Source organism: Equus quagga, chromosome 7 (assembly GCF_021613505.1).
Source record: "Equus quagga isolate Etosha38 chromosome 7, UCLA_HA_Equagga_1.0, whole genome shotgun sequence".
Lineage (NCBI taxonomy): Eukaryota > Metazoa > Chordata > Mammalia > Perissodactyla > Equidae > Equus > Equus quagga.
This window is the reverse complement of record NC_060273.1, coordinates 36837346-36863027: the sequence shown is the minus strand read 5'-3', so window position 1 is coordinate 36863027 and position 25682 is coordinate 36837346. Positions and strand designations below refer to the sequence as shown.

The 25682-nt window shown below is 47.1% G+C and overlaps 1 protein-coding gene and 1 long non-coding RNA gene across 3 annotated transcripts; both read right to left on the bottom strand.

Moving 5' to 3' along the window:
• Positions 1–10736: 10736 nt before the first annotated feature.
• Positions 10737–16744, bottom strand: AZGP1 (alpha-2-glycoprotein 1, zinc-binding). Its single transcript, XM_046667049.1, has 4 exons — positions 16588–16744; positions 14496–14756; positions 11934–12209; positions 10737–11342 (listed from the first exon to the last, which is right to left on the bottom strand). Exons 1-4 carry the CDS (start codon positions 16661–16663, stop codon positions 11017–11019), a joined length of 939 nt encoding a protein of 312 aa, XP_046523005.1. The 5' UTR covers positions 16664–16744; the 3' UTR covers positions 10737–11016.
• Positions 16745–17370: 626 nt separating this feature from the next.
• LOC124242243 (uncharacterized) lies at positions 17371–20042 on the bottom strand. 2 transcript variants are annotated; one of them, XR_006889409.1, is made up of 3 exons: positions 19922–20042; positions 18237–18371; positions 17371–17526 (listed from the first exon to the last, which is right to left on the bottom strand). It is a non-coding gene; the product is annotated as an uncharacterized LOC124242243 (long non-coding RNA). The 2 variants fall into 2 exon arrangements; XR_006889408.1 differs by lacking the exon at positions 17371–17526 and adding an exon at positions 17787–17995.
• Positions 20043–25682: the final 5640 nt, after the last annotated feature.

Here is a 25682-nt window from a genome sequence, read left to right as displayed (position 1 = left end):
TGGGGGATGGGATGGAGTGAGGAAGATCATGCTGGAATTTGGACTTGTCATTCTGAGGTGTCTTCAGGACACCCAGGAGGAAATGTTGGGGGACAGTTGTGGAAACGGAGTGAGATGACTCCATAATTATAAAAGGGACCCACAAACATAGTTGAAGAGAAAAGTCCTCTCCCCTTCTCACCCAGGGCTCCTTGCCAACTCTGCATATTCTTAAAGCTTCTGGGTGAACTTCTCCCAGTCCGTTAGCAGGATCCATAGTGCCCTCTGCTGGCAAAAACATAAAACTGCAACTGCCCCTGCACTCTAGGGCTGAAATGTCTTTTCCTGAATCCCGGAAGCGGCATTAGCCTAAGAGGGAAATCTGATACTGACCCGCGCAATGTGTCTTAAGATCCTGCACGTAAGGACTGGGTGCTCAAGGGTCCAGAGAAGCTGGCTGCTCCCCCAGCAGGTGCCACGAGCCTAGGAGGCACCTGCGGGACAGCACAGTAGAAATGGCTCCTGGATGGACGGATTTGAAAGGCAAAGTTAATGGGGCACGGTGGGGTGAGAAGAGTGTGTATATTGAAAATATTTGGGGGTCTCCTTCGTGCTTCCACCTTTCCATCCAGCTATCAATGTGCAATGTACAACGTAGGCTTTTCCAGCCTGGCAGCTCTCGTTTAAAGAAATGGTCTGCCTGGGTGGTCCCTAAGCAACATTACTGAGTGGAAAACATTTTGTTTTGGGCTTATCTCCTTTTGATTGGCCCTGTCTCCGTTTAAGGAAAGGCCGTTTTAGAAGTCTGAGCCTTTATTTCAGTACAAAACCCAGGAACGACTGAAAAGGCAGAATGTGCCTGGTGGCAGGCTGTATTAGTTAGGATCTGGGTTTACGTGTTGGGAACGAGACTCCAAATAAGAGTGGCTTAAGTAAAACAGACGTTCATTTCTCTCACATTTAAAAAGTCTGGATTTAGGCAGTTCAAGGCTGGATTGGCGGCTCCACCGTCACCAGGGACCCAGGTTGCTTCCAGCTTTCTGTTCCACTATCCCCAGGGTGTGGGCCTCATTATCATCAAGATGGAACCTCAGGAACCACATCCACTTTCAAGGAGCAGGATGGGGAAGACCCAAGGGGGAAGGAGGGCTCATCCCCTCCCTGTCAGCGCCCGACCTGGGAGCACCCAATACTTTTGTTGTCTTGAGGAGTAAGTTATTTAATACAGGTAGAGTTTTGAATAGTACCATGTACCTACCACTTAATCCTCAACACCTTACTCCAGGAAAATAATACAACATTTCTGTTTCACAGACGAGACAACCGAGGTAGAGAGATCACACATAAATGGCACAGCTTCCAATCGGAGCCATTAAATCTTATTTCAGAATCCACTTGCTTAACTAGTAACCCATACTAACTCACGTATACACTGTTTTGTATATTTTTTGGGGGGGGTTACTGTTATATTAAGAATTTGTTCCCACACCTAAAGACAAATTGTCCTCAAGAAGGATGGAACAATTATTTCAGAAGGCAATTTAGTAATATATACCAAGAAGCTTAAAAAAAGGCAAGCATGACGATATCACAGCAATATTTATGCTATCAAAACAAGAAACAACCCAAACCTTCAACAGAGGGAAGTGTTTTAGTTAAGCCAAGAATATCAATTCAATGGAATGTTCTTATTGGAGAATGAATGCTTTCATAGGATATTCCAGAACATGGGGAAACAATTAGGATGTAAATTATATTTGCAAATCTATGTATTTTTAAAAAGCCAATGTATAGTAAAAACAAAAATGTTGAGAAAGGTTATATTTAAATGATGGGACGTTGTTGAGTTTTTTTGGTGTATTTTCCTTTAATAGACAAATTTTCCTTAATGAATGTTCAATACTTTATAACACATTTTAATTTTACAGTAACAGTGCATTTAGCAATGCTGTTTGTTTTGGTGAATAACCTAATACTTATATGGTCTCAAGAAGTGTTTTTCGAATGCCTCTGAATTCCTCCATGAGCAATCTGGATGACTTTGAACTTGTGGGGCGACAAGTGCAGCGAATATAGCGCTGACCTTATGATCAGGAATTTCTTCTTGATCCCATTTAGGGATCAAGGTCTGCCTCTGTCATTCATAAACTGCATGAACTTGGCTGGACCATTTCCTTTTTGAAACTTCATTTATGACCTTTAAAACTAGGATTAATTCCTGCTGTGAATCTTTTTTCCCTTCTGCCTTGTGCCTCTGTCCACGAATTCATGGGCTTCATGGAATCTTAAAAGCATTAAATTGTTCACCAAGATAAGTTCACCGCTGAGAATAATTGGTAAGTATTTAAAAGTTTAAAAATTAAATAAAATGATACATGTTAATTGTCTCATTTTAAAAGCCATTTAGCATTTTCACTTTATCATGAAATATTTCAATCATACAGAAAATGAGGAACATAATATAATAACCATACGTGTAGCCAAAACCCAGTTTTGTTAAATTGTAGTATTTTGGCATTTATATTTTACATATATAACTTTTTTTAAAAAAAGATCTAAAACATGGGAAGCAGATGATGCTTTGTGGATAGTCTCTCCTGGCCCCAATCTTCATCCTCCCCGCCAGAGGTAACCACTTTCTGAACATGGGGGTTCTCCTTCCTCTGCATATTGTTAGTTTACTGCATATGGTGTATGTGTAAATAATGCTGGGCTACATGTATTTAACATAATAAAATGGATATCATACTATACATATTATTTTGAAGCTCACTTTTTTATGCAATTGTATGTTTTTGAGATTCATTCATATTAATCCATGTAGCTTTAGTTTAACTCTGAGTTCAGTATAGCATTCCATTATGTGAATATGCCACAATTTATGTATCCATTAGTCTGTTGATGAACGCTTCAAATGTCTTTTTTTAAAAAATTTTTACTGTTAGAAACAATGTTGCAATGAATAACATTTCACTTGTTCCTTTCTGCACCTCTGCATGGATTTCCATAGAGCATAAACCCAAGAGTGGAGTTGCTAGGTTTTAGGATATGCGAATCTTTGGCTTTACTAGATATTCTCCAAAGAGGTTGCCCCAACTCCTTTCCCAACATTTAAAAGACCCCACAGCTTTATTAGGATGTAATTCACATATCAAAACCCACCCATTTCAAGTGTGTATTTACTTCAGTGGAGTTTAGTGTATTCGCAGAGTTGTGCGATCACCACAGTCAATTCAGAACGTTTTTATTACCCCCAAAGAAACCCCACACAAAAGTTGACCAATATTGTATATATAACCCAATCCCCCTACCTCCAGCTCTAGTCAACCACGAATTTACTGACTGTCTCTATAGATTTGTCTGTTCTGGACATTTCCTATAAATGGAATCATACAATATGTGATTCTTTCACCTACCATAATGTTTTCAAGATTCATCCATATTCTAGCATGTATTGGTACTTCATTCCTTTTTACTGATGAATAGTATTCTACTGTATGGATATACCACATCTTATTTAAGTAATTATGGACATGTGTTTTTCCCCCTCCTTTTGGCTATTATGAATAATCCTGTTATAAACATTCCTGTACAAGGGCTTTTTTTTTTTTTTTTTGGGTGAGGATGATTGGCCCTGAGCTAACATCTGTTGCCAATCTTCCTCTTTTTGCTTGAGGAAGATTGTTACTGAGCCACCATCTGTGGCAATATTCCTTTATTTTGTATGTGGGACTCTGCCACAGTAGCTTCATGAGAGGTGCTATGTCTGTGCTCTGGATCCGAACTGGTGAATCCCAGGCTGCTGAAGTGGAGTGTGCAAACTCAACCACTATGCCACTGGGCTAGCCCTCCGTACCAGTTTTTATGTGAACATAAAATATATATATATTTTTTTCTTCCCCAAAGCCCCAGTACATAGTTGTATATTCTAGTTGTAAGTCCTTCTAGTTCTTGTGTATGAGCTGCTGCCACAGTGTGGCAACTCACTGAGGAGTGGTGTGGTTCTGCAGCTGAGAACTGAGCTTGGGCTGCTGAAGCAGAGCACACTGAACTTTAACCAGTAGGTTATCAGGGTGGCGCCGAACATATAGTTTTATTTCCTTGGGGTATGTACTAGGGAGTAGAATTTCTGGGTCACGTGGTAATGCCAACCTTTCGAGGAGTTGATAAACTGCTTTCCACAGGGGCTGCACCATTTTACATTCCCACCAGCAACGTCCGAGTGTTCCCATTTCTCCACATCTTCACCAACACTGGTGGTCTGTCTTTTTGACTCTAACCATCCTAGTGGGTGTGAAGGGATATCTCATTGTGGTTTTGATATACCTCATGGTTTAATTTGCATTTTTCTATTTACGACTGAAGTTGAATGTTTATTATCCATTCCTCTTTCCTCTTCTATGATTTCCCATTCATAATATTGGCCCATTCCCCACTAGCCTTTTCTCATTGATTTGCAAGAGTTTTAAAGTCCGTTTGGATATTACATTTTTTGCTGATTTTATGCACTGCAAAATACGTCTTCTCAGCATGTGGGTTTGCTTTGCACTTGTGTCTTTGCTGTACACGTTTTAAGTTTTAACACAGCAGACTTTAATCAATCTTTCTTTTTGTTTATGCTTTTTTTTTTTTAAAGTTTTTATTTTTATTTTTTTCCTTTTTCTCCCCAAAGCCCCCTGGTACATAGTTGTATATTCTTCGTTGTGGGTCCTTCCAGTTGTGGCATGTGGGACGCCGCCTCAGCGTGGCTTGGTGAGCGGTGCCATGTCCAGGCCCAGGATTCAAACCGACGAAACACTGGGTCGCCTGCAGTGGAGTGCGTGAACTTAACCACTCGGCCATGGGGCCAGCCCCCTTTTTTTTTTTTAAGATTTTATTTTTTCCCTTTTCTCCCCAAAGCCCCCCGGTACACAGTTGTATATTCTTCGTTGTGGGTCCCTCTAGTTGTGGCATGTGGGACGCTGCCTCAGCATGGCCTGATGAGTAGTGCCATGTCCGCGTCCAGGATTCGAACCAACGAAACACTGGGCCGCCCGCAGCGGAGCGCACGAACTTAACCACTCGGCCACGGGGCCAGCCCCTTGTTTATGCTTTTTGAGTCTTGCTTAGGAAATCCTTCCTATCCCCAAGGTTATAAAAATATTTTCCAGTAAGATATTTAAGAGTTTGATTTTCACATTAAAATGTTTAATCCAGAGCAATTTGGCCTTCACCTCATACTTTTCTTTTCTGTGTTTGCCTTAGAAGATTACATCTCAAAATCTTGAATTACCCAAAATTTTACCAATAAAGTCCTTTTTTGGGGGTGGGGCTGGGCTTAAGTTAGCCAGCTAGTACCTGTTGTTTGCCACCAAGGATGTTCCTGGACACAACTCTGCATCATGGTAGGTCCTGCCAAGTCAAGGACTTTGCCTGTCTTGTTCACCATTGTGCCCTCAGCCTTGGGCCTCACACGTGGTAAGTTTGAAGTAACAAGAAAGCATGGTAAATAGAAAACAGAAGATGAGGTGAGACAATTCAACAGTGTCAGTAATTGCAATGTATTTAGACAGGTTAATTCCAATATTAAAATACAGATGTTCAGGGGGCCGGCCCAGTGGTGCAGCGGTTAAGTTCGCATGTTCCACTTTGGCGGCCCAGGGTTTTCTGGTTTGGATCCCGGGTGCAGACACGGCATGACTTGGCAAGCCATGCTGTGGTAGGCGTCCCACATATAAAGTAGAGGGAGATGGGCATGGATGTTAGCTCAGGGCCAGTCTTCCTCACCAAAAAGAGGAGGATTGTCAGCAGATGTTAGCTCAAGGCTAATATTCCTCAAACAAAACAAAACAAAACAAAACCAGATGTTCAGGACTTAATTCTCCACTCCCCTGGATCCTTAAGAAGGCGCATTCTTACCCCAAAAAGCCTTTACAATTTTGCAATGTGTAAACTAAGCATCAGCCCAGAGCAGAAAAGCTGCCAGGCAGAGTAGCAGGAGCCTGCAACAACAATGCTAAGGGATGAATTGTGTCTGCTCGCCCTCAAATCCATATGTCAAAGCCCCAACCTCCAGCCCGAAGCCCTCCGAATGTGACCGTATGTAGAGAGAGGGCCTTTAAAGAGGTAATTAAGTTAAAATGAGGCCGTTAGGGTGGGCCCTGATCCAATATGACCGATGTCCTTATAAGAAAAAGAAATTTGGACGCACAAAGAGACACGAGGTATGTGCGTGTGCAGAGGGACCACCATGGGGAGAGGCAGCAAGAGGGCGGCCATCTGCAAGCCAAGGAGAGAGGCCTCGGCAGAAACCAACCCTGCTGACACCTCGATCTCGGATTTGCAGGCTCTAGAACTGTGAGAAATACATTTCTGTTGTTTAAGCTGCCCAGTCTGTGATACTCTGTTACGGCATCCATTGCACGAGAACAAGGAACGCCGAGAGGCTGTGGGTCAGTTACCAGCGGCGTCTGCTACAGAGGGCTAGCTCATTTTGCCAGATTCTCAAGGGGGTGATGCTCTCCCAGAGTTAAAGGGTGACAGCAAAGGGATTTCATGACTCCTGGATGACACAGAGAGAAAGGCAGCAAGTCTTCATCCCCACAGCTCCTGAGGCTGCTCACCCTGACTCATCTGCCCAGCAAGAAGAGAACCCACCAGAAGGCGGTGTGTGGGGTGGAGGCTGGGCTTTATGAACAGCCAGAGGGCTGCAACGTTAGGATGAGACGAATTGGGACAATAATTTCGTAAAGGAAAGCCAGAGAGGCCTTGAGCCGTCTGAGGCTAACCATGTGCTGTGTCCTGCGGAGTGATGATGAACTTGATTTCCTGGGGAGTGGAAAATAAAATAAAATGAAAGAAAACATAGTAAAGCAAAATGATGAAAGAAAGGGGTGGCACGTCTGGGGGAGGAGGTGTCTGGTGACGCCGTCTGGGAGTCTTTGCCCTTCTGCCTCCCGGGGCAGCGCGCAGGAGGAGCCTCTGTCAACCTCGCTTCGGGGACAAGTTCAGCTGGGTCTCTTCAGTTTGGGCCACCATGGGTTCCTTCCTCTCTCTGCCAGCTCTTAGTTTAAGAATGATCTATAGCAGTTATTGACCTCCCAGGTAGAAAGCATTTCCACCTCCAGGAGCCCTCCTGCTTTCGCGGATATTAATCCAGCCACCTTGGCTTCACCAGATTCCACGGGAGGCAAAGGATATCTTGACGCTCAAGCGCAAGGAGATCCCTTCCAGGTGAGGACCGCCAGCCTGCACCTTTGCTTTTGGACCACGAGGGGGCGCCGTGAGCTACGCTGAAGCTGCGTCTGAGGGGCTTGGCAGGCGGGGCTGTTGAGGATGATCTTGTCAGAAAGGTTGCAGGCAGGGTCAGGCCTGGTAAGGAGAGGATGCTACAAGTCGGGGGCAATTGGGAACTTAGCTTGCAGCTTGGGCTAGAGGGAGAGAAGACGGAGGTTTGAGCTGGAAGAGTGAGGAAGAGTGCAGAAAGGAATAGCACGGATTGGATTGGAGGCTGATTCAGGGAGGAGCTACTGTGGGTTCCCAAGTGGTGACTGGGAGCCCTGGAAATACTATTCCCGGGGGGTCATCTTGAAAACTCCTGCCCAGGTGGGAAGCAGGGAGCTGCTTTTTCTTTTAACAAGGTCAGGGTTCAGAATGTCCCAGTCTCTCTGAAGCCACATGGACCTCGAGTCCCTGAGGACTGGATGGTGGGGAGGTCAGCAGAGGACTGGAATGGATTGTGGAAGAAGGACCCACAGGACTTGGTGATGGATTGGGATTGGTGGGTAGGGAAAAGGGGAGCTGAGAAGAACTTTTAGGGTCCTGGCTCAGAAGAGAAGTGTGGAGGCCTGTGTGTGATGTGACAGCCCTCGAAGGAGAGGGCCTCAAGAAGTGACTCAGATCAAAAACTTGGGGTTCAGATGTGAGTCATTCCTTTCCCCCACAGCTCAGATCCAACCTATCAGCAAACTCAGTGCTCGTTGGGATCCACAGCAAGTCCCGCAGGCTTGATCTCCAGAACGTATCCTAAAACTGGCTGCTTACTACCTTCCCCACTGCTACCACACTGGTCCAAGCCCTTCACTGGAACTCATATCTGGTTTCGCTGTTTCCATTCTTGTGTCACTGTTGTCAGTTCTTCACACAGCAGCCAAAGGGATGTTTTAAAAATCTAAGTCAAGTCGTATCACCATCTTGGTTAAAGTCCACCATGAGTTGCCACTTGCAATAGAAACTCCTTCCCAAGGCCTACAAAGCCCTACATGATCTGGCTTCTACATGATCTGCCTTTTCAACATCTTCTCTTATGACTCTGCTCTCGTTCGTGATGCTCCAGCCCCACTGGTATTTATTCTGTCTTTCAATCATCAAGATTGTTCCTGCCCCTGGGCACTTAGCATTTGCTGTGCCCTTTTCTCCAAATGCGTTTCTTCTAGATAGTCCCATCTTTGATTTCTTTATTTTTTCCCTTTCTTTTCACTTGGGAAGGAAGAAAAAAGAGAATAGGTGATAGGGTGGTCTGAGATTGCTTGTGACATCCTTAGATAGTGTGGAGACTGGCTTCACTCAAATGTCTTTCTTGAAATCTTCCCTGATATTTCTATCTGCGAGAAATCTCAGCATGGAAAGAGGATATGTTGACACTGGTGGTCACGGGAGTGGTCATGGGAGGAGGTAAGATTTGAGCTGGACCTTGACAGTAGGTATTGTTTCAATAAGCAGATTTGGGGGAATCTCCATGCAAGAAGGACCTGTACCTACCTTATTCCACCAGGTCTCCAGTGGTTATTATAGTACCGAGCAGAAAATAGACACTCAATATATAATTCTTGAGTGAATTCACCGATAAATGAGCAAAAGAAGTAGAAAATACTAAATGTGTCTGATGAACAATAAGGTCTGTTTGGCTGGAACAGCAAGTTCTAGCTGGGAAAAAGGATGGAACAAGCAGCATTCAGCCATATTGAAGAGGATTGTAACAGAGAATCTGTTTAAGGGCTATATCAGGTTGGTGTCTCCTGCCTAGTTCAGAGCGCTCCATCCCTCCCATCTAGCTGGTGAGCGATCGCCAGAGGAATGCTCCAGAGAGACCAGCTAGTACTAAGGGACTGAGGAATTAAGAAGAAGATAATTTGTGGAAACGAGGCCCTCCTGGGGTGGGGCATCCTCAAGTTGCGCTTGAAGTCGGTCCTGCCTGGAGGAGAATCTGTTGGTGTTCTTTGTTGGGTGGGCAGGAAGTGACTGTGGAAGGACCCACATTTGCTTCTCCTGACTCCTTATCCTCCCTGGTGTGACCAGTTGATGCCCATGGCCCAGCCCCCTGCTCAGGTCACCTGAGGCCCTTGTGGCCCTCCGCTCTCAGCTGTCTCTCACCCAACTGGTCTGGAACAATCCTTTTACCTTTTCTTGACAAGCTGTCTTAGGCCTTCACACTTGCTCTGGAAATCGGATCCCTCCAGGACGTTTCTCTGGGTGTCCAGGTGGCTCTGTGCCCCTCGCCTCCTCCCCCACACCTGGCCAGGGTGGGTCTTCTGGGGGTTTTTCTCCTCCTCTACCCCCACCCCATCTCTCCTGTCATTGGTGGGTGGGATTGCACATTCCAGTCTGCCTTAGCTCTGCCTGTTCATGTAGCCCTTAGGTTTCCTCATTGATCTGAAACTGTGTTTTTCTTATTTGTTCCAAGTGTCATAACGTATGAAATACCAGTCACCACATTGTTCCCTCTTGACTGTTTGGATTTTCTTCCCTGCAGCCCTTCTACAGGGGGTTTAGACAGAACTTTTTTGCCCCAGAGGAGAGGAATGCGGATCTCATATAGACTAAAGAAGCTATTTCTCAGCTTTGATTTTCAAATTGGCTCAAAATAATAATAATAGAAAAAGGAATAGCTTTTTGGGGCTGGCCTGGTGGCGTAGTGGTTAAGTTCTTGTGCTCCGCTTTGGCGGCCTGGGGTTCGCAGGTTTGGATCCTGGGTGTGAACCTACACACTGCTCATCAAGCCATGCTGAGATGGCATCCCACATACAAAACAGAGCAAGATTGGCAACAGACGTTAGCTCAAGGCTGATCTTCCTCACCAAAAAAAAAAAAAAAGTGTAGACTTTAATTCAGGCTATCAAGAAAGACAAGAGAGTCAGCTCAGAATTCTGAAGGCTGGGAATGATTTCCTTAAGGAGCTCTGCTTGGAGGGTTGACTTTGGAGGCTGAGGATGGGGTGTCCTTGAAGGAAGGTCTTGTCACACAGGAAAGAAAAAACAGTCATAGGTAGGCAAGCTTAATGAAAAGGTCAGGTGTGAGAGTTCTGCTCTGTCTTTGAGGTTTAAATCTAAGTTAGAAAAAAAAATGTGTTTTTCTATGAATGTTATACAAACACACTCAAATGAAATTGGAGGGAGTCCAGGAATATCAGCTTCCTGCTTCCCTGGGAGTGTGTCCTTGAGACACGGAGCCTCTCAAATGAGCGTGGTGCGTGGCCCCAAGGTCCAACATGGTGTGCGAAGGGGGAAATTGTTGGAGTGGAGGATGGTGTCTCACAGGGAGCAAGGGAGTGCTGGCGAAGCTGAGGTACATAAGAGGATTGGGTTTGTGTTGAAGAGGCCACAGAGTTCTGCAACCTCACAAGCAGAGGGGACATCAGCAGTGGGCTCCTGAGCAACGCCCGAGAGACCAGGTGGTCCACACCACGAGACGGTAGACATCCTAGGTCAAGATGCCTAGTGAACATTGCTTCGAGTGGATGCCCAGAATTTCAGATGAATCAAATACTCAGGGGGACGGGATGAAGGATAAAATCTATTCACACTTCTACAGCATTTCACGGTTTACAGATACATTTCTATCCTGGGTGCTAGGCCAGGCAATTATTACTGATCTGATCCTACAGATTTGATGCTGGGGTTTTGCTAGGCGGTTTGGCGGTGAATCAGCTCCGTGCCCGGCATTCAAGTCTTCCGTCTCCAGATCCACCACCTGTCCTCTGGAACTGTTCCCTGGGCCCCGCTGATGACGCTGACAGTGATTGTTAGAGTTCAGATCTCTCGTGTCCTGCAGAAAGGCTAACTACTGGGCTCGAGTCCCCAAGCCACCTTTAACCTCTGCTTCCTGCCTCTCATCCCACAGCACAGAGAGGGGCTGAGCCAGGCTACTGTGCTCCACGTGGCAGGAGTGGGGGGCTCTGTCCTGAGGGGGGACTCCCACCACCACCCAGGACAGGTAAGTGCCATTTCCACTGGGAAGAATGTCTCCCCCTGACTCAGTCTCCTGCGCATCGCTGGCCCGGGTCCAGCGCAGACCAATTCTTCGTGGGTAGAAGTCATAGGCCAGGCACTTGAGTGTCCTCTCTTTTCCTGGGGCCACGTGGCTGGTGACTGACACAGAGGGAGGATCTGTGGAGGGACAGAGCATGGGTACTGAGGGCCTGAAGCAGACATCTGCCTGCTCATGTCGCCCCCACCCCGGATGTCAGTGATCTTAGAGCAGAGCTTCCCCTGAGCCTTGCCTGTTGGGTCACGGGGTGTCCGTGGCTGCTCTCTTGCCCCAGCGCCTCCTCCACTTACTGACTTTTGATGGCAAGAAATTGTGATTGCCCACATACAACTTTCTGTTTTTTCCCAAACCTCTGAGTGAGCTTGGTGGCTCCCTTCTCCCCCATTGTCAGCCCTGCCCCTTAGTTCTGCCTGCCACTCCGTCCATCAGATCCTTCCCAGCTCTGTCCCACAAGACCCTCTTTCTCGCTACTTCTCAAACTAAAGTCTCAGCTTGTGACAATCAGTCTTGTCACACTTGCTCATTTTCATCCTTCCAGCACAGACATTTCACACGCCTGCCTGCTCTCCACAGTCCAGCCAGGAGGCATCATCATAGAGACAAACCACTGTGGGATTCTCCTGAGCTGTTCCCCTGAGCTCCCAGCCTGTGACCACCTCAGTCTGTCTCAGCTCAGTGCAGGGGAGCAGGACCAAGGAAGCGGCGGGTACCTTGTCGGTCCAGGTAGATCTTGCTGTCTTGCAGGTACCTCCGCAGCATCCCTGGGCACTCCTCCTCCAGGTAGGCCTTGGCCCGCTGCACATAGACTTCTTCTGCCTCCCACTTCTGCTTGGTGTCCCGAGCTGCTGGGTCCAGGGCGACCCAGGCTGGGATTTCTTTGTTGAATTCGATGAAGTCCCGTCCATCGTAGGCGTACCTCCAGAAGGCTCCGCTGCTTTGGTTATTCCGGAGCTCACAACCAAACAGTCCCTGAAAGGTATGAGACCCTGCATCCCCCCCAGCCCCCCGGGAGTCAGTCAGCCTGGCATCAATCCAGTCGTAATAACTCTTACTCCTACACAGTTTGCAACCCAATAGGAAGAAAGGTTTTTGAAATCTAAGCATGCCATCGCTTTATCTTGACAAATGGGTTATTGCCAGACGTTACAGCAGACAGAGAGAGGGAAATTTGGTTTGGTTTGGTGTTTTAGGCCAGTCTGAGATGAGCTGCATTCTTCCCAGCCAGGGAATTTCAGAGAGCTACAGACTGTAGACCGGCTTGCCAGCACCTCTGCATCATCTCATTTAATGAATTTTGTTCAAATATGCTGTGAGTTCTTAGGAACCTCATGCAGCCATGCTGAAGTGCATTTCCAAGTTAAATAGAAATTATTTGTAGTTTTATATAGATTACGAAATCCCTCCTTTGTTTTCACTTCTAAGTGGAGTTGATGTCACCACTTGAGTAAACATAGCTTGATCACTTGTTCCCTCTTTTCCGGTGTTTGATATCTTTAATAAAAATCTCTAAAGCGCCATCTCCCTTCCCCATTAGCAACAGCCCTTGGAAATGGGCCTCCTCAGGGAAAGGGGACATGACCTCTCCATTTCGATTATAAAAGTAGGTGTTTACCGAATCCTGATTAGTGCTATTGGCACAGGCTCTGATCTCAAGCTGTCTGGGCTCAAATCCCAGATCTCTCCCCACCCCCGCCTGGCTTGTTGCATGAAGTTGGGCCATTAACTTCTCTGTGCCTCAATTTTTTCATCTCTGAAATGGCATTGGCAATAGTACTATTTTAGAGGGTTATTGTGAGCGTTGCACATGTTAATACATGTGCTGACACATAGTAATTGCTCACTAAATATGAGGTGCTATTATTTTCTAATACCTGGTGTTAGTCTCTTTATCCTCTTTACTCATAGTTACTCACTTCAACATTTCTATTCCAACCAATCACAATGTCTCCCAGTGTCCTCCCTGGCCTTACCCTCTCCTATTTCTGACACACAAACCAGGGCGTTTTCCTTACCAGGGCTTCTCATTCCACATCTTTCAGTTTTGCATAACTCTTGCCTCCTTTTGGAAACTTTCAGATTCTGTGTAGCTTCTTGGGCATTTTTGTACTCAAAAACCCATCTTTTTTTTTGTTTTTTGGAGGAAGATTAGCCCTGAGCTAACGTCTGCCATCAATCCTCCTCTTTTTGCTGAGGAAGATTGGCCCTGAGCTAACATCCGTGCCCATCTTCCTCTACTGTATATGTGAGATGCCGGCCACAGCATGGCTTGATAAGCAGTGCGAGGTCCACGCCTGGGATCCAAACCTGTGAACCCTGGGCCGCTGAAGCAGAGCATGTTAACCACTCTGCCACCATGCAGGCCCCCTCAAGAAACCCATCTTTTGACACTCACCCTCGAGGGTAGGCAGTGGGGGTCGGCAGTGTGGTTCAGGAGAAAGAGTGTTGGGCTGAGAGACACAAGAACTAGTCTCTGTGCTATGCTCTGATCAGCTCCTCACACCACATGTCCAGTTGACCCCTCTTGAGTTTGCTCCTTATGGACAAGAGGGTGTTTAGGATTCCATGTAACTTTAACCATCGTGGTCCTGAATTCAGTCATTCCCGAGCTCTCCGTATGGGTCATGGTCTGTGCTAGGTACTTCCTCTCAATCACTCAGCAAATTTCATTTGAGCAAGTATTATTGGCTCTCCTAGATGATGGGGCTACAGGGGAGATTAAGACAGATTATGTCCCAGCCTTCAGGGAATTTTCATAAACAAGTTTTATGAAGTCGCTTGAAGGCGAGTCTCAATGCTCCGAATTTTGCAGATTCAGACCAGATAATTAAGAAATATGTTCACTGTGAAACAGCTAGTGACTGGCAGAACCACCACATGAACCCAGGTCAGAGTGACCCCAAGGCTGGCTCACTCTCTACCCAACATCCGTGGGCAAGGGTGAGTCTGACACATTCTAAAGTGGGATCAGCCTCAGACGGGCAGGGGTGTGGAGCTGAGAGGTCAGATGTGCCTGGATAAGCGCTGGCTCTGCCATCACTTCCTGTGTGAGTTGAGTCCTGGGAGTGAGGATGGGAGAAGTGATGTGGAAGGAGAAAAGCAGATGTCTTGTGGGGTGGGGGAGATACGGAAATGTCTGTGTATTTCTACTTGTGCTTCCCGTTCCTCCTTTAGGATTGGGATTATTTCCATCCTGCTGACCCTTTTCTACTCACAATTACAGGGCTGCCTCTTGAGCTGAGACCCTCCACCCCAGCAGTCCGTCGTCCACTGACCTTCTCTGTCCTTGTAATAGTCCATGATGTCTTCCAGGGTCACCATGAAGATGTCCTCCCTGGCCTTCTGAAGTTCACTCTCCTTCTCCCAGTCCTCCATCCCTTCCACCTGGCTCCACGGGCCCAAGGGCTCAGCCTTCCTGCCCTCGCTGTCGTAGTGGAAGAAGGCCTGGTCATTGAGGTAGGCGATGGCCTGAAACCTGGGGAAACCCTTAGCGGGCTTGGACAGCCCAGTGTAGAGGAAGCTCAGAGAGTAAGGCCCTGCAAAAGAGAAGACTTTGAGGTGTGGGGGCCAACGTGAGACAGCAGAGGGCCAGGGAGGGAGACCTGGTCCTTGGGCCTCCTCCTCCCCAGCTCTCTTCACCCTGCTGTCAGCCTCACACCACTGGAGGCTCGCTCGAGCAAAAGGGCTCTACGTCTTTTCTGGGATGACATTTCAGAGACCCTTCTGTGTCTTGTTTCCTTTTCTTGGCACAGAAGAACATAATATTTCTCAGCCCCCTTGTAGGTATGTTGGGACCATGTGACTGAGTTCTGTCAAAAGGGAAGTGATGTCTTTCTTCTGGTCTGAGGACTGATGAGCTGGTTTGCCCCATCTGTCTCTCTTCCCTTTAGGCGATGACTGTGGAGGCCCCAGGATGAGACAGGAGAGTCTCAAGATGCGAACAGCTGGATCCCTGTGTCACCCCATGGAGGAGAGGAAAGTTAACTGAACTGTAGTCAACTTTGTATGAGCAGGAAAGAAACCTCTGTAGGGTTAAGCCACTAAAAACTTTACTACTGAAGCATAGCCTAGTCGAACCTGACAAATACATATAGTTAGAAAGTGCGGAAAGGAGAATTTACTGGAAAACTCGGGAAATGACCCAGAATGGATCAGCACAGGTTAAGACCAGGATCGATCTCAGAATTCCCAGGCCTGTACCTTGCATTTTGGTAGAAGGCAGGGACTGGTGGGGGGCGGGGGGGACATTTCCATAATTAATTCATGATATGACTTACCTGAGTGTTAATAATGTTAGAGGTCATATGGCAGATTCCTAGTTCAAGTACTGAAATTATTCTTGCTAATTGGTTTTTAAATGTGACTGACATTTAACTCAGCAGAATGTCAGTAAAGCAGATTACCCTCTATAATGTGGGTGGGCCTCATCTGATCAGTTGAAGTCCATAAGAGAAAAGACTGAGGTCCCCCAAAGAAGAAGGAATTTGGCCTCCAGACTGCCTTTGGACTCAAGACTGTTACATCAACTCTTCTCTGGGTCTCCAGCCTGCTGACCTACTCTGCAGATTTTGGGCTGGCCAGCTGCCACAACTGTGTGAGCCAATTCTCTAAAATAAATCTCTTTTTATCTGCGTATACATCCTATTAGTTCTGTTTCTCTGGAGAACCCTGACTAACACAGATTTTGGTGTAGGAGGTGATAACATTCTAAATGTCATTAATTGTTATAAAATACATATTCTGCTTGTTTATAAATATAACGAATTTTACACTTGTACAGTTTGGCTTACATTTCTTCATCTTGAAATTTTGCATGTCAAAAAAACAGCCTCATTCCCCCATCCTAGAACTGACGCTGGTTCTTTCCAAGCTCCAGCTGGCTCCTTTCACAATCACTTACCTTTCAGGCCCACTGGAGTAGTGTCTGACTGTGGGGTGAGGTCCTTCCAGAACCATCCCTCCAGTTAAGCTGCCTTCACACCTGCCCCTTGAGGTTGTTCCCTCTTTCCCTGAGAGTCAGACAGGTACATCCAGCCGTTGGAAGGAGGAGAGGAACAAGAGGTTCCACCTGTGTGGCTCCTGCTCTGTCCTGGCTGGATGACCCTGGGCAGGTAATTTCTCCTCTCTGGGTCTTAAATGAAGAGTTTTCGGTTCCGATTCTTTAAGGTCTTATTTTGCATGAGTCCACAGGCTCCCTGAATGCTTCTAGAAGGGGGTGAGCTGAGTTGGTTGACAGCCTTGGACGCCCACTCCCGCAGTACACTTGGGAATCGCAGCTGCCTCGGGCATCATTCTCCCAGCCCACCTATCCTGTTCCTTATCTCCCCTCCATTCTTCTCCATAGCCACTCCTGGCTTCCCCACTCACCAGTGTGAGTCTCCTGGGAGACGGCAGGACCCAGAAGGAGCAGCAGAGGCAGCAGGACAGGCACCATTGTGCTCATAGTGGCTGTCTGGAAGGTTCTGGGCTTCCCTGGATCCTGGAGCTCAGAGCAGGCTACTTAGAAAGAAAGCCAGGTATAGTTATGGGAATGGCTGGGCTTTGAGCCCAGCCCAAGGGAGGTGAATCCACAGCCCAATGAGAGTGTCAGGATGGGCTCCTCCCCTGACAGTGAGAGAAAAAGATGCACCAGCCAGGCTGGGCAGAAGCTGTGCTCAGTGAGTCTATGGACAGTCTCCAAACCGAGAACTGAGACAGCTGATCTAGGGACAGGGACTCTGTATCCCCGGGTGAAAGAATGCCAGTGGGCTGGGGGTGTATGTGGCAAGTGGCAGGTGCCTGAGATGTGTGTCACCCTTCCAGTCTATTATGATGTTCCCACCCTGGGGTCAGTAGGGGGATTTGGCTGTTGTCAGACCAGCCTTCACTCCCCTCCTCTGGAAGAGCTCTCAACATGTCCAGAGCCTGGATCTGCCTGGGTAGACCCCAATTAAGGTGTGACCCTCACTCTCCCACACCCCATCCCACCAGAGTGCTGTCTGGAGGACATTCACATGTCTGCCTCCCTCTCTTTCGATGCTTGGGGAATCCAGGCCTTTCCATCATGGAAGCAGAAACAGCCAGGATCCCCTTTTCACAGCATCTCTTGCAACAGACCAAGTGTGCGTGGCTTGGGCTCAGTGAGGCAGATGCTCGTGCCCTAGACACAGGGTCAGGTGTCAGTGAAGCAAAGAAGAGGGCATCATGGACAGCCCTGTCTGGTTGTCTCAGCAACTCATGGGGGCAGCAGGGCAGCAGTAGCCATGAGGGGGAGGTCCAGCGTCCAGTGGGTGGTGTCATCGGTCCATGAGGTGGCATCCGGTGTCCCTGTTGACGGTAGCACGTGTTTACAGAACTGGTCCCGTCTCGTGATTTTGCCTGTTCTTCTCCTGTCTCTACATTGATTCTGAGAGCCGACCCATAAATACGTTTATTTTCTGCTCAAAGTCAGAATTGGATTCTGTTTCTAGCAAGTAATGATTCTGATGGATACAAAATTGGTGCAAGGATTGTTTTCAGGCAACATTTGCTCAGGGGAACGGAGGGAGGGGAACTGGGACCGGTTATGGGGCCAGATAGGGGCTGAAGGCAGCAGAAATACAGTCGTCTTGGGGACGTCCTTAGTGTGGAACGCAGTGGAGGGTGAAACAAGTGACTGTGTTATCTCTTGTGGTCGACTAGAACGAACTGTTCATCGAAGGCAAAATTTTAGGTCCCAATACTGTTGCACAGCATGAAGGACTTGAGGAATTCAAAGATAAAGTCTGGGAAGGTTGAGTCCAAAAGTGCTGAAAAGCTTAATGAAAAAGAGAATAAACGCAAAAGCAGAAATTATTGACTCAAGGCACAGTCTGAAAATCAGGCAATTTCTGAGATAGCTGGGAAAGACTCTTTTGTCTTTTGCAGTTACAAGGATGAAACAGGCAAAAACCTATTAACGCCTAATGGTTAACACCTAACAAAAAAAATTAGGTTTCATAACTTAATTACAAAAACCTAATAAATCTGATACCCAAGAGTTATCAAGACATTCCTACCAATTTTGTACGATTGGTACTGACGGTGAGTGCCAAGAAGAGCTTCATCGGAGAAGGAACTAAAATCTGGAATGGCAGCAGGAGTGGCTTCGTGAGAGATATGGTTGAGCAGGACATGGAACAGGGAGAGAATTCCTGTTGGCAGATGGGGGCAAATTTCATAAAGACAGGGATGGTATCTGTCACGTTCATCTTTCTGTCCCTGGGTCTTAGCCCAGTGCCTGGTACAAAGAAGACAACCAGTAAACACAAAAATAGATCAATGGATAAAGGAGCAAAGACAAAAAGAGATGTTACCACACCTATTTAAAGGTCATTGAGGCCACTTTGGTGGAAACAGAGCTGATGAAGAAGGTGGAGGGGTTGGGCAGGCGGGGTGATAAATTCAAATGGGAGGTTGGAGTCAGATTCTGGAGCTCCCCGATCCAGTGAGCATACAGTGTCGATCCAATGAGCGTCCAATGTCAGTCCATGAATGAGGCACATCCTGCTGTCGTCTCTCTTCCCTCACAGCCTGCCTTCTCTGCATACCCCATCCCTCTAGGTCAGCAGCTCTTTTTTTTGCCTTTTGACTGGAAAATCAGTTTTTATTAAAGATCTAGCCTCACATTGTAGGTGACTAGTTTGCTTGGAAAGATGGTCCTGGGAAATATCACAAACTCCTTTCACGTAAAAAATAAGCAACACGACATATTAGGTCAGCCTCCATTTGAATTTAGATCTTGAAAGGCAAATTAGCTAGAAACTTCGACTTTGATGACCAGATATCGAGGCTAATGTTATGTTGTTCTAGAATTTGATATATGCATAACAAGACTAAATTAAAATTTTGTCTTCCTATTAGTAAAGGTACATATCTAATTTCTAATCCTAGACATACTAAAAGAATCTCAAAGGTTGACCAAACATACATTTTTATAGGTCAGCAGTTCTTAACGTTTTGTGCCATTTACTCTCTTACCAGTTATTCTCAAGAGAGATATATATATATATATATATTTTGGTGAGGAAGATTGGTGCTGAGCTAACATCTGTTGCCAATATTTCTCATTTTGCTTGAGGAAGATTATCCCTGAACTAACATCTGTGCCAGTCTTCCTCCATTTTGTACGTGGGTCTCTGCCACAGCACGGCTTGAGGAGTGGTGAGTAGGTCCGTACCTGGGATCCAAACCCATGAACCCTGGGCTGCCAAAGTGGAGCACCTGAGTTTAACCAATATGCCACCAGGCTGGCCTCTCAAGATAATTTTTAATGCATAAAACAAAGCATATAGAATACAGAGGAAGCTAGTTACATGGAAACACAAGTTGTTCTGTGCAGCCTCGGGGGCTGATGGGCTGTTTGCAGAGGAGTCTCCCAGGTACAGAACAACATGCTATTCTAAAGTGACTGAGGAATTGTTAAGAAGGAGACAATTTGTGGAAACGAGGCCCTCCTGGGGTGGGACATCCTCAAACTGCACTTGAAGTCGGTCCTGCCTGCAGGAGAATCTGTTGGTGTTCTTTGTTGGGTGGGCAGGAGGTGAACGTGGAAGGACCCACATTTGGTTCTCTGGACCCCCATCCTCCCTGGTGTGCTCAGTCGATGCCCATAGCCCAGCCCCACCCTCAGGTCGCCTGAGGCCCTTGTGACCCTCCCCTATCAGCTGTCTGTCACCCAACTGGTCAGGAACAATCTTTTTACCTTTCCTTGGTAAGCTGTCTTAGGCCTTCGCACTTGCTCTGAAATCAGAATCCTTCCAGGAAGTTTGTCTGGGTGTCTAAGCGGCCCTGTGCCCCTCTCCTCCTCCCCTACGCCTGGCCAGGACTGGGTCTTCTGGGGTTTCTCCCTCCTCCACCCCTGCCCCATCTCTCCTGTCCTAGTGGGGCCGGATCTCACATTCCAGTCTGCCTTAGCTCTGCCTGTTCATGTGAACTTTGAGTTTCCTCATTGATCTGAAACTTTTCTCCTGTCACGTGTTTTTCTTTATTTGTTCAAAAGATCAGAAGTTGCTTTCAAATATCAACAGCTGGGTTATTTCCTTCTGCGTTGTTTGTTTTTTCTTCCATGACTAAATATCAAAGACAGCATTTCCGCATATTGCTCACTCATCACGGTATAAGAAAAAAATACTAATGTGAGACAGAACTAAAGGACAGCAGAACTTATCTAGAACAGTTTCTCCCTGAGGCTCTCGGGACAAGGACAGAATCCCAAATTAGGCTCCTTCCTTGAGTCTCAGGAGTGGGCTGGCAATGTCCTTCCCTGTCTCTATCCTTGTCCTGAACCTAGAGCTTTTGGGAGTACTTTTAATGGGTTAAGTAGGATTCTGAGGAACACCACTCCATACCTCTAAGCCCTCCTCTTTCTCTTCCACTGGGTCATCCATCCTCTTATATCCCCTCTCCTCAAGGTTCCTCGTTCCTTCTCTTACTCAGTGCTGGAGAGTAGAACATAAGAAGCAGTGAAGACTTAGTTCAGGTACCAGGCAATCCCTCAGAGCATCTCAGGGCACTCCTCCTCCAGGTGAGCCTCAGCCACCTCACTGAGGTGCTCCCTGCTTCCCACCTCTGATTGGTGTCCAGGGCTGCAGGGCCCAAGGGGACTCAGGCTGGGATTTCTCTGTTGAATTTGGCGAATCTCTCCACTGTAGGCATACCTCCAGAACGCTACCCTGCTTTGTTTTGTGTTTTCACTCCAGAGCTCTCAATGTTCCCGGGAAGGCGTGGGACCCTGAAGGTCTGGCCTCCCGGACCCCACACATAGTCAGTCTGTTGGTCTGGCTTCATGTCCTGCCTCATTCATAGCATCATCTCCATCTCTGTTTTTTAAAAAATTTTAATGTTTCATATTCATTATTTATTTTATCCTGTAAGTTTATAAAAGCAGTTGAGGCTTGAGTCAAATATTTTGCTTTAAATAAACTTCCACAGTGTTACTTCCAATTGAAGGAACTGCAAAAAAGTATGCAATTGGAAGTAACACTGTGGAAGTTTATTTAAAACAAAAAATTTGACTCAAATTTGAAGCGGAGTGTGCAGAACTATAACCGCTGGGCCATCAGGGCTGGCTCATGTGATCCACTTTTTTGTTCTCTCTGGAAGCTTGTAAAATTTTTATTTTTTTCTCTAGCTTTATGAAATTTCATAACGATGTGCCTTGGTATGCGTCTATTCCTGCTTCTCGATTCTTTATGGAACTCCTAGTTTGTAGCTGTTGGACTCTCCGGCCGGGCTAATTTTCTTTTCTGTTCTCTCTGACTTTCCATTACTTTTCCTTTTTCCTATAGTTTCTGGGAGATTTCCTCAACTAAGGAAATGCCTTCCCCTTTGGCCGAGGGGCTCCAGAGACAGAATGACCCATCGCTCTGCTCCTGAGTCTGATGGACAATCCGGAGCTTTCCAGGGCCAGTGAGAGGGTCTGGAGGGGGATGTCCAATGACGGGAGGACCCTCCCTCCTCTTGGTAGAGAGGGCTACCCACAAGAGACAGAGGGACCCTGGGGAAGGGAGGGTATGAGCCACCCCCCCACAAACTACACAAAGCTGAGGAGGAGGAAGGCCAAGGAGCCCAGCAAGAAGGGCAGGCAGCCCTTCATGGCTTATGTCCCCCAGGAGAGCACCAAGCCACCGCATTGATCACTGCAAGTCAGGATACTCCTCCGCTTCATTTGTCTGGAAAGTGCAGCTAGGAAAATAAGTGCTCTCCCCCTCCCCCATGCCTGACATGAGGAACGGAGGGCGGTCCTGGGTGCTGGTGGTGAGGGGAGCTGGGGTAAAGCACACTGGCTACCACTCCCACCGCCCCAGGGTGCTACACATTGGAGTTGGCACGACACAGGTTCTCCCTCTCACCCCCAAACATACACAGAGGGGTAGGGCAGTGGCCCATTGTAGCCCAGAATCTTGAACCGTCCTGTGTTCCACGGCCATCAGTGTGTTAGCACCATTCTGATGCAATCCTGCCTCACCAGTAGGAGCAATTAGCTTGTGAGTCACGGAGCTCCTGCAGAAAACTGGTGGATCCAGTGCAGAGGTGGGAGTTGAGCGGAGGAGGTGGAGACAGTGCTGCTGGGAAGGGCAGTCTGCTATGGGCCTTGAGCTTCCTGCACATTCTTACTGGGCATGCCAGGAATGCAAAGCCCTGTGTGATCTTTACCCAGGGTAGTGTTTGCAGCAAGCGACCTCAAGGGATGAGGTACTGAGCCCCTTTGGAAAAAGATCAAGCTTGTGACAGCTCACTATAAAAGGATGCATTTCCTAAGCCTGGTGTTCCATGACTGCACTGCAAGCCTGTATAGCACCCACGTGGGTCCTTCGGAGTTACTGTCTGAGATTTAGGGGTCCAGGGGAACCCTGGCCAACACGATGTTAATGCTGTTTGCTGTGCCATTATCATTAGTCCTTTGTCTCTCCTGTCTTCTGCCAGTATCCTTGAAACAGTGTTGCTGTTAGGCTAATTTATTGGCTTGCAAGTGAGGCAAAATTCCAGACTCTGACAAGCACCTGCTTCAGGAGATGGTCCCATGCCCCTCCCTTGTCTGCATTTGGATCCCTGCTGGCTGAGGGTAATTTGGGTGCCACACTGATCAACCCGCCTGTGTGTACCCCAGCCATGGGGGAAGGAGGGTTGAGCAGCGGAGGCCCCTCGTGCATAGATATGCAGGTGCAGTTTTGGGAAACCCGGTCCACCGCTGCAGGGCAAACAGTCAGATGACCCAGCCTCGCTGCCAGCCTCCTGGAACTCTGCGGCCGACATCGGATACCTAGTGTCCTCCCTTCACTAAGGTTGGAGCCAGACTTTCACGCTTGGGTTGGTGTTTCTTGAATCTTAGAGGCAATATCCCACTTTGCCACAAGAGGGAGGCTATCAGTGGGCTGGGAGAGGAAAATCAGCACGGATGGCAATTGAACAGAATTTATTTCTTTGGATATCTTGTGAATGCTGAGGGAATCAGACACAGCAACATTCATAGGTATTCCAAAACCAAATAAAAATTATTTTTAATCGTTAGATTATTTGCAATTTTTCTTTCCATCCAACTTAGGAGTTCAACTGTCCAGTCGCGTGGTTGTAGTGATTACATCTGGTCCTTGATCTGGCTTTTATTGTCCTTGTCCTAAACTCCTAATGTTACCACCCCCTCACCCATTTTCAATAATTCTCCATTGTTTCTCCTCCTTGAACACCCACTTTTTGGGATCAGTGTAATCCCTCCCTAGGGCTGCCACATCCTTCCTCTTTCTGATTATTCAGAAGGGTTTCTGATTATTCAAAATTGTTCTAGATAGGATTTACTCAATACAGTGGGCATTTTGGCTAATGATCCAGGTTTTACAGATAGCAAGTTCATGTTTGAATCCAAGCTCCGCCACCATTTGCTTAACTTGTGACCTTGAGCAAAGTACTTAATTCCTCTGTGCTTCAATTTCCTCATCGCTAAAATGGATGTTATAACAACAGATTTATCATAGAGTTTTTTTGTGTGTATGAGAATTATGTGAGATAACACGTATCTGGTACATAGTACTTGCTCAACAATTGCCATCTGCTATAAGTACCTCGTGTCCCCTTTTCTCTGTCTTCGTCCAGCACCCCTGTTATTCATGACTTCTGACCACAAATTTTCTGCTCCAGCCAATGTCTTTCCAGTCCCCTGTGCTTTAATAACTCCTACTTAGGAGACATAGTGCAGGCTACTTTCCTGACCTGTCCTCCTGGAGATTTCAGATTCCCTGCAGCTTTTTGGGCATTTTGTGCCTTGGTATCAACAGTTCACCAGATCTGAGGAACTGGCCTCTTGTTTGCTCTGCATCTTGCAGTCTGTATGACCCATGTAAATTATCTATTCCGAGTCTGTTTCCTCCTGTGTAAAGTGGGCTGGAGGATCCTTCAGGTTCCATGTAGCTGTAACAGTCTATGGCAAGGAAAACGACATTCAGTGAGCACCTAGCATTGATGTGAACTATGACAGTATTTACTGAGCGAGTTCTAAATGCTGAGCAATGTCCTTGGTGACGAGGGTACAGCGCAGTTCAAGAAACATAGCACCTCTGCCCTCACGAAGCTTACCTAGGCTAGTTTTAAAAAAGTGAATTCTCACAACAACCATGAAAGGACTCATTGATGCAATGCAGCCCAGATGATTAAGTCACTTGATGAAGTCCCTGTGAAATAGCTAGTGACTGGTGGAGCCACCATGTGAACCCAGGTCTGACTCACCCCGAGGCTGGCTCACTCTCCACCCAACATCCCTGGGAAGGGGTGAGTCTGACACCTTCTTAAGTGGGATCAGCCTCAGACGGTCGGGGGTGTGGAGCTGAGAGGTCACATGTGCCTGGATAAGAGTGGCTCCGCCATCACTTCTTGTGAGAGTTGAGGCCTGGGAGTGAGGATGGGGGACGTGACGAGGAAGGAGGAAAGCAAGTGTGTTGTGGGGTGAGGGGAGTGCAGAAATGTCTGTGTATTTCTACTTGTGTCTTCTGTTGATCTTTTGGGGCTCTGATATTTCCTTCCTGCTAACTCCCCTTTTCACACCTACTTGGGACTGCCCCTAGAGCTTGTGAAAACAGCACATTCCTACCTTCCATCCATAGCCTTCTGTCCACTGGCCTTCTCTGTCCTTGGAATAGTCCATGATGTCGTTCAAAGTCATCATGAGGATGTCCTCCCTGGTCTGAACTTAACTCTCCTCCCGTCGTCCATCCTCATCACCTGGCTCTAGTGTCTCAGGGATTTACTGCCTTCGCAATCATAGAGAAAGAAGGCCTGATCACTGGGGTGGGCAGTGGCCTAAAAGCTAGGGGAGACTTCACTGGGCCTGGAAAACGTGGTGTAAAGAAAGTCACAGAGTAAGGACCTGCCAAACTGAAGAGGACTTTGCGGTGTGGATCAACTGTGAGTCCTACTGTGGGGCAGCAGAGGGTCAAGAAGGAAGACTGCGTCATTGGGATCAACAGCTGATCATGGCCTCTGGTCTCTAGCCTTTCCTTCCTGTCAGCCTCCTGGCACTGCATGCTCACACAGGCAAAAACTTGCCTTTGTATGGTAGAAAGTGCAGGAAGGAGAATTTTCTAGAAATTCAGGTAACGAACCAAATGGGATAAAACCAGGATGCTGCTTCTGTATCACCAATGCTTTGAGTTAAATGTGTTGCTAAGTTGAATCCTGGCCATACTGGTGAGGAACGCATTTGCTGACTGTAAATGTTACAGATTTTAAACCTGCACAATCTCAAGAAATCATGAGTTTATATTTTTTGGTGGGCCCAGGACTAGCTTAGCTCCCTTCTCGCCAGGTCACATAGTATTCCAGGCCCAGTGCTGTTGTATCAGTTCCCTGGGAAGATGTTTCCCTTTTTGTTCTCACACTTTCCTTCTGCTGACCTCTCCACGACCCTAGTTCAGGGTGGTCTCTCACTATCCCCCAAACCAGATAGATACGTCCAGCTGTGGAGGAGGGAGGGA